The sequence below is a fragment of the Etheostoma spectabile genome, chromosome 24 (assembly GCF_008692095.1).
Source record: "Etheostoma spectabile isolate EspeVRDwgs_2016 chromosome 24, UIUC_Espe_1.0, whole genome shotgun sequence".
Lineage (NCBI taxonomy): Eukaryota > Metazoa > Chordata > Actinopteri > Perciformes > Percidae > Etheostoma > Etheostoma spectabile.
In genome coordinates this window covers 14706994-14716087 of record NC_045756.1, presented here as the reverse complement: position 1 = coordinate 14716087, position 9094 = coordinate 14706994, and the positions used below count along the sequence as shown (strand labels likewise).

The window sequence follows — 9094 nt, the reverse complement described above, 5'->3', positions numbered from 1 at the left end:
CTCTGCAGTTCATCCAGAGTGATCATGGGCCTCTTGGCTAAATCTCTGATCAGTCTTCTCCTTGTATGAGCTGAAAGTTTAAAAGGGACGGCCAGGTTTTCTCAGATTTGCAGTTGTCTGATACTCCTTCCATGTCAATATTATTGCGTGCACAGTGTTCCTTGGAATGTTTAAAGCTTTGGAAATCTTTTTGTATCCAAATCCGGCTTTAAACTTCTCCACAACAGTATGTCAGACCTGCCTGGTGTGCTCCTTGTTCTTCACAACTTATTCTTATATTTGTACCTTAATCTATTTTAGCCTTTTAGCTTTTTTAACTGCCGTTTTCAGTAAAGCACTTTAAACTGCCTTATTACTAAAACGTTCTATACAAATGAAGTTGCCTTGCCCTACAACCTGCATCCTGTCAGACAGTCACCACGAGAGGAGAACATTGATGGGCCTACAATTTCCAATTTATCAAGTTAGGCAAAAGGGCATAGAGAACCCTGGTGTGCCTGCCTGTCTGTCTTGGGAGGAAATGCCACGTTAACTTCCCTGTGACCACTTTCGGCACCCCATTATATTGCAGTGATTGCGGTCTGTGTGAACCTTTGAAAAGTATAACCACACTTGCAACTGTTTTGCCGTGACTCACTGTAACGTAAACTGCTAAGACAATGTAGTTTTGCTTTGTAGGTACCTCTGCGTCGGAGCCGTGTTCTCTGTCAACATGCAGAGAAGACAGATGAGCTCATGAATACGCACTGACAAAATTCGGCAGATTGAATTGGTCCTTGGTAGCACTGACTTAATTTGGTCGGTACCCAACCCTACAGTCAACAGACACCTGTTTTGATGCGTAAGAGGATACAAGAAAAAAAAGCACCAACCGTTTTCACGCTCTCCATCATCATCTCCTGTAAAATCAAGGCAATTCATGTAGTCAACTGAAATGTCTTTAATCACTGTCAGAACAGACCTGATTTCAGCATTCTCAGAACTAAATGTATAAAGACATTACCATTGAATTCACCGCAATCTGTCCTGCCAAATCCTCTGCCACGCCCTGATTGAATAAACATGCCATCAGGACACAATTAAAAAAAAAAAATCCTGTACAAAGCAAAGCATTCAATTGAAAAGAAATCTGCCTAATGACCCCAACATGATCTGCTAATACAATACAGTATTGTCTCTATATATTGTTCAGTAGGTTTAATAGGCAACTTCATGATACAAATGTCTCAGGAACCAGTCTTGTTCAGGATGCTTCTTGTGGTTTGTTAAGTTACTAAGAACATTTTGATAATAGCAACTGCAAGCTTACTTCCTCCAAGAAAGCCATATTTCAAACATACAGAGACTAGTGATTATTATTCACAAAAGGTTTTAGGAGAATTTGAATGTCCAGGCCAATAACTGCTATAATTAATAGCGATTCCAAGGAGGTCATGTTTTTGGCTTTGTTTTGTCGGTCTGTCAGGAGGATTACAGAATTTTTATGAAACATGATGAAAGCGTGTAGCACGGACCAACGAAGATCGCTATATCTTGTAGGTATTCCAAATCACATGAGCATTTTTGCTGCATTCACGTGGTGTCTGAATAATTGGACAAATGAGATCCCGAAGGGGGGGAATCTATTTGGAACTTGGCATGGCGGAGGTCTTAAATTTCATTACAGAAACAATAGTCATTTTAATATCTTACTTATCGACCAATAATAGCAACCGCTATATCGTGCATCCATACTCTACAGCCAGGACAAAATGCCACACAGTCTACTTGACCGTTTACTACCAAGTTTTTGTTCCACTGTATTCAACACTGCACACAGGACTACAACTTCTACACAGTTAAATCTGAAGTAGAACAATACATTTTCTGTCTGGTTGATTACAGTTCATGTCTCACCTCTGCCTCTGAAACCACCTCTATCTCCTCCTGTATTGTTATAGCCACCACCATCTAAAAAACAAATTGGAGGTTCAATAGCACCAATGACTGAGCTACTGCTGACACCAGTTAAAATAGTGCACAACTCTTACCATTCCCATTCTCATCACCATCTACAAAACAAGACAATGTATTTATTAGCACAATTCAAAAGGCAATTCTAAGTGCTTTATACAAGCATTAACATACAAAGCAAATAAAACGGAAATTTCAGCAATCAAAAAACTGTAGATTTAAAAAAACGTTAAGTGTCTAAATGACTGCAGACCTAATCTCTGTAAAGTGTCCTGAGATAACATCTGTTATGATTTGACACTTCAAATAAAATTTAACTTAAATACAGAGTAATTTGCACACTGCATTTATTACTAAAGTGTGAGGCCAAACTGAGGTTTTGCAATTCATTGTTACTTAAGCTATTCAGTGACTAATAACAATTTTACTACTTTTAAATAAATATGAGATGAGTTGTAACCTGAGGAAAATGAGCTTTTAAATCCTCCTCGTCTGCCTCTGCCACCACGACCTGGAGAGAAACAGGCGTGACCAATTTGGTTGCACATGCAGCCCAACTTTGTAATGGGGGGGGACCATAAAACTAAGACATGAAACATTAGGTCTCAGTTCCGGGAAGCACTTTTTAACAGTAACACTTCTTTTACTTTTTTTATATGTATATAGTATAATTGTGCTTCACATAAGTATTTACCTACACCTTATGTTTAAAATCCTTTAACTATATATGAATGTATATGGCGATAAAGAGGTGACTTTTGAAATTGTGGCGTAAATGACGACGCAAGGGAAAAATTGGGTGCACCTAAATAAAAAAAGTTAGGTGCACCAGTGCAACCAATGTTAGTCTGGAGCCCGGTCTAGGGCACAGGTGGTTAGTGTTCATCCTTTCAACACTTACCCCTTCCAAAGTCACCAACGCCAGTGTTCCAGGAGTCTCCTTGTGTGCCTAAAAAGGTGATTATGTCCAATGATAGATCCTCTTAAATGATCAAATTGTATTTTAATTGCTTGCTTTTGTTACAAAAGGGTGATTCAGGAAATGCTCAAGGACAGTTATTTTTACATGCTAAAAGTGAACGTACAAGCACTATTAAAGCTTCAAATTTAATGGCAAATTGAATATTTTGCATACAGAGGCGTGAACATACCTTCACTTGAGGTGTGGCTGGTCACTGCATTTGTATTAGTAGTAGACGTTTCCTGTAAAGATGAGTAAATTCATATCATGGTCTGACTCCATGCAAAGAACAAAGCTCAACAAAATTGACAAATGGTTCATTTTTATTGCCACTTTGAGTTGAGAGGAAACTAGCTTACCCCTTCATCCCACTCGTCCATTTTGTTCACCTACAAAAAAAAAAAATAATAATTCAGATGCTAGAACTGTAGTACGGTTGCTCAATGTTACATAATGGCGGCCTGGTTACTGTTACATGAATCCTACTGGAGACTCAAAGCAAATCAGATGGAAGAAAAAAAATACCTCAATGGATTTATCCAAATGTTTATGTAACATTAATTTGCAAACTGCTTAAAAAGGTGTCTTTGTTAAAGGCAGGGTTTGTAATTATTTAACATTTATATGTACCCATATATTGTTTGAAATTGTTTATTTCAAACTAAAACACACACACACACACACGAAAAAGTTGATTTGTCAGTAATTCCATTAAAAAGTTAAATTTGCATATTATATTCAATCAGTGATATTTTTCAAATGTTCATTTTTTTTTAATTGTGATAATCATAACTGACAACTAATGAAAATCCCAAATTCAGTATCTACGAAAATTAGAATATTACTTAAGACCAATACATTTTTAGAAATGTTGGCCAACTGAAAAGTATGAACATGAAAAGCATGACCATGTACAGCACTCAATACTTAGTTGGGGCTCATTTTGTCTGAATTATTGCAGCAACGTGGAGTCGATCAGTCTGTGGCACTGCTCTGGTATTATGAGAGCCCAGGTTACTCTGATAGTGGCCTTCAGCTCTTCTGCATTGTTGGGTCTGGCGCATCCCATCATCCTCTTCACAATACCCCATAGATTTTGTATAGGGTTAAGGTCAGGTGAGTTTGCTGGTCAATTAAGAACAGGGATACCATTAGGCCTGCACGATATTGGAAAAACCTTACATTGCGATATTTCTTTTCCATATTGCAATATATATTGCAATATGGAAAAAGAAAAAGTAATTTTTAAAAGATTACATAAATAGTTCTATTTGGAAATAAATCTTTCTCGACTACTGTGGTGATTTTGTAGACTTGAATGTCACGCACACAAGCAACAAACTGTGTATCCAAGAACAATTAAGTAAGTGGAAATGACGTTAGATCAGACACAGACTTCTGTAGTAGATTAGTGCTACGTTTCAAGCGTCGCGGCTCCGAACCATAACGTTAGTTGGGACAGACGTACCCCTTGTTTCTTTAGGCTAACTATATTAGCTTTAGCCTGGCCGGTAGCAACTTTCTGCAGGGGGGGAAATGGCTGGGAGACGTGATAATGTTGCATTAATCAGGTGATTTAGTTCGTATTTGCAGCAAACATAAAACACTGACTACTGTAGCTTCACTGACTACTTATCAAAACTATGCGCATCACTGTGTCAGCGGTTGCTGCTGCCTACGTGACTTTTCTACACACAGAGAGTCTCACTTCCCATAACAATAACCCCCGTTGGACTAATTTCACATACACGTTGCCCACATGGCTACCTGCCTTAAAGGGGAAGGGTCGGACAGTAATAATCATGTAAAAAGGAGAACAGTGAAAGTTTACTTTTCTATCAAGCAGCAAAAAAGTTTTAGCGTCAACATCGTAACGTCCTGCGATGTGACTATCGCGCATGCGCACAGCGCGATATTGATGCTAAAACACGATATCGTTCAGGCCTAATGTAAGAGGAGAGAGTAGAGGACAGAACCAACACAGGCTCGGCTTTACAGAAAAAATGGTTTGCGTAATGCAAAATTAAACCATATCCATAAAAATACTGCTTCGTTTGTGGAGAGGCAGCAGATGCGAGGACATTAGGTGCAACCTAGAGGAAAACTTTTACTCGCGCCCTAGAGCCCTGTGAGCTAACAGACAGTAACTAGCACTGGTCACTGCTGTTGTCTGAAAAACAACAGACGGGACAAAATGTTGCGTTTACTGGTAAACTTTGTGACCAAGGTATAACCAACTGCTTTCTGTTGTGGAATTTTCCTCCTGTTAATATATCCTCTGTGACTGTCTACATCTAGAAACTAAACTGCGTGGTGGAGGGAACAACTGACTAACACATGATCAGACAGTGGTTTATGGAGCAGTAGATGGGCTCTGCAAAAAAAACTCGAAGCCTTCTATGAAATGATGCATTTAATAAATAAAATAAATATAAAAAAATTGCTCGATCACACAAATTTGATCGTGGGAAGTCGTGATCGAAATTTGATTAATTGTGCAGCCCTACCTGACGCTGTGTCTTGACAAGGATCTAATGTGTTAATGTATCCTTTAACGAGACAGCTAAAACCACTGTTTTGCATTGTCTGTGCCTGGTGGTGCTTGAAGCACTGACTCCAGCTGCAGTCCATTCTGTTAATCTTCCCCACATCTTAGAATGGTTTTGTTTCACAATCCTCTCCAGGTTTTTTCCAACCACATCTTTTCCTTCCCTTCACCTCTGCTTGTACACAGAGCTCTGAAGAGCCAGCCTCTTTAGCAATGACCTTTTGTGTCTTGCCCTCCATGTGCAAGGTCTGTGCAATGGTTGTCTACTGGACAGCTGTCAAGTCAGAAGTCGTCCCCATGATTGTGTAGCCTACAGAACTTGACTGAGAGATCATTTAAAGGCCTTTGCAGGTGTTTTGAGTTACTTAGCTGATTAGAGTGTGGCACCAGCTGTCTTTGATATTGAACCTTGTCACAATATTCTAATTTTCTGAGATACTGAATTTTGGGGTTTTAATTAGTTATAATAATCACAATTAAAAGAAATTAACACTTGAAATATATCAATGTGTGTGATGAATATACAAATTTGACTTTTTGAATGGAATTACTGACACAAACCAACTTTTTCATGATATTCTAATTATATGACCAGCACGTAGGTGTGTATAAACACACTGTCAATATTTGATTGTAAATTTATTTGCACATATTTTGATATTTCGTTCCGTATTGACAGGTGCAATAGCCATCACGCTTGCGTGTCGCATGAAAAACAGCCGTCATCGTATTTCTATATGCGTTTTTATTATGGCACCAATGTTAGAGCTTGCACACTGAGTGACACGCACATATCAGGAGCGGCTCGAGCTGCGCCAAAACGCATGCATTCTAGATATAAGACCCACGCCTGTATTTCGCGCGACGCGCAAGCGTGTTGAAAGCGTTTCCTAAGCAGTTTTGATGAGTGAAATGGCGGTTATGGTTTGCCAACCGCCAATAGACCAGAAGGAAGAAATTGCGGACCATTCGCCTCTCTGCTGTAAGGCAGCTGTGCACGTCGGTGTGTGGGGGAGCCCCATGAGATGCTACATTTAAATTTATGTAGCAAGCTTTTCAACATTACCGAACCTGCTTTAACGCAATTTTCTCTTTTGTGCCACAAAAGTAACAGTAAAATTAAAAATATCAACGTTATCTCACAGCACCAGGGTTTACAATTAGCACAAGCCACCAGCCAAATGCCAGTAAAATGGGAGTGGCTGGTAGATTTGCTTCACTCGACAGCAAATGGTTAACAATGGTAAATTAACTTTAATCTATTAAGTGGCTGGTAGAGACCACTTTGAACCCTGCACTGCAAGTCAGTTTGCGTACAGTTTAGTGTCCCAGATTCAACTATTACCACGCTAAAACACAGATTGGTTGGGGTTAGGCATTTGACCTCAAGTGGTTAAGGGAATAGAACTGTACAAATGGGGTTACGGGGAAATTTCGGACACTAAACTGCACGTATACCGCAAGTGTCTCATGAAACCTTAACCGCCGACCTCGTGCTTTTGGCAACGAAACCGTTAAGCTCGTGTTAACTTTGGCTAATATACCAGACATCTCAATTGTGGGCGAACCATTAAGGGTAAATATCAAATGCACTGGGTGTGGTTGTACTCAAGTTTCCCAAGTCACATAAAAACCCTTTAAGACTAAAGGTTATCCTTATCAAGGTAACCCAACTAACTAGCTAGCTAACATAATTGCTAACGTTAGCCATTAATTTGACAGGGAAGTATGCAAAATTATGTTGCGCTATTTTTTGGCTAATCCTAATTAGTAGCAGGCGACTCACTGGTGTTTCGACATGGCCTCATTTGCTATTAACACATGCAAGTAAAGTCGATATTAAAGAAAAGTGGTTGGTAAGAAAATGTGAACTAACGTTGCAATTTGATGGTGACGGCCGTGTACGAAAAGTAATGCGTGTTGGCTTAACGTTAGCTAAAACTAGCTAACATTAGCTTAAAAGAGATAACTACGCATTAATAAAGTGGAAAACAATTGACCACAACTGTTCCGTTTATTAAAATGGCTTACAAACTGGTTGCGCCAATAAACACTAGTTGTAGTAATTTGTACAACCATTACTTACTTTATCAAATGCTTCTCAACTGCAGTACGATGATTGTCACCCTCGTGGCGTAGCTCCGCTCAGTCAGGTTGCTGCTCTCAGTCAAGTGTGTCGTGTGCACACGTCTCCACCTCACGAGCTAGCTAGGGTTGCCAGTTCCGCTGCTTTCCCGCCCAACTGGACTAATTTGAAAAACAACTAAAGCTTGTTTAGTGAATAATAATAATAAACTGTGGTCAAATGATTAGTGTCTCTTTCTGTAAATTACGCTTGCTAAAAAAGATGATTGCATTTTTGGTATACGTTTTTTTGGTATTACCAAAATTATAAATTATAACTGATGGGATAGAGAAAGGATTGTTGCCTTAACATTCTGTCTCAAACCACTAAAACTAACTACTTACTCGAGTCTTTCTTTTTAGTGCCACTTTTTTATCCCACTACATTTCATAGAAAAATAATGTACTTTTCACTCCACTACATTAATCTGGCATCTTAAATCACAATTTACTTTACAAATTAAGATTTTTGCACACAAACCCATGTAGTTTATAAAATATGATACGTTTTATTATAAATTAAACTATCCGGCAATATATGGGTCTACAAATAACGTTGCAGCTGAAATGAATTAAAAAGGGTTGCTTGACATCATTTAACTTAAAGTTAAATTTCCAATGCTGGGCTTTTGTACTATCATAAAGCCATAATTGTTAATTTAATGTTTCTGTTTAAATGTTACATGCCAGGGTAAACAGATATCCCTTGTTTAAATCCTTTTTTATTTGCTACCAGGGTAGTTTTATTTTAAGTACATTTTCCTAATGCGAGTAATACTTTTTCTTAAGTAACATTTTCAATGCTGGACTTTTACTTGTAACAGAGTATTTCTTTCAGTGTTGTATTATTAGACTACTTTTACTTAGGTAAAGGATCTGAATACTTCTTCCACTACTGTCTGTCATCTATACTGTGCTAATCAAATTTACTGTATTGTCTTTATCATCTGATTATCATTATTTACTAATCACTTGTCGTACTCTGCCTTTTTTTGTCCCAGATCATGGACTTTGTGAGAAAATATACCAAGATATACTACTTAATAAATATTTTGGACATGCAACCTTTAGATAATGTAAGAAGCTTTTGGGAACAAGACTTTGAAAGCCATTTTTTCTGATTTGTTTGTGTGAGTAACTTTACATTCAATTCAATTTCAATTCAATTCAATTCAATTTTATTTATAGTATCAATTCATAACAAGAGTTATCTCAAGACACTTTACAGATAGACCACACTCCAGAATTTACAAGGACCCAACAGTTCTAATAGTTTCCTCCAGAGCAAGCAACAGTGCAACAGTGGCGAGGAAAAACTTCCTTTTAGGCAGAAGCCTCGGTCAGACCCAGGCTCTTGGTAGGCGGTGTCTGACGGGCCGGTTGGGGTTAGAATGAAGAGTGGCAATAACAAAAATAGAAAAAATTAGTAGTTTGTAGAAGTTCTTTGTAGTAGTTCATGGCATAGCAGGACGCTGTGCGGCATTACAAGGCACAGCAGGACGTAGAAG

General features: G+C 38.4%; 1 protein-coding gene across 5 annotated transcripts in view; it reads right to left on the bottom strand.

Annotated features, from left to right (window-relative positions):
* The window catches only part of ddx4 (DEAD (Asp-Glu-Ala-Asp) box polypeptide 4), an 18260-nt gene extending 10456 nt beyond the window's left edge, over window positions 1-7804 (bottom strand). The window contains exons 1-9 of one of the 5 annotated variants that reach the window (XM_032505899.1): window positions 7549-7804; window positions 3274-3303; window positions 3105-3156; window positions 2855-2935; window positions 2414-2464; window positions 2031-2051; window positions 1897-1950; window positions 1004-1048; window positions 873-899 (exon numbers count right to left, since the gene is read on the bottom strand). In XM_032505899.1, the coding sequence (XP_032361790.1) occupies window positions 873-899; window positions 1004-1048; window positions 1897-1950; window positions 2031-2051; window positions 2414-2464; window positions 2855-2935; window positions 3105-3156; window positions 3274-3294 (352 nt within the window). In that variant the 5' untranslated portion in view covers window positions 3295-3303; window positions 7549-7804. The remainder of the gene's footprint in view (window positions 1-872; window positions 900-1003; window positions 1049-1896; window positions 1951-2030; window positions 2052-2413; window positions 2465-2854; window positions 2936-3104; window positions 3157-3273; window positions 3304-7548) is intronic. The other 4 variants (XM_032505900.1, XM_032505901.1, XM_032505904.1 and 1 more) reach the window with 4 other exon arrangements.
* Window positions 7805-9094: the final 1290 nt, after the last annotated feature.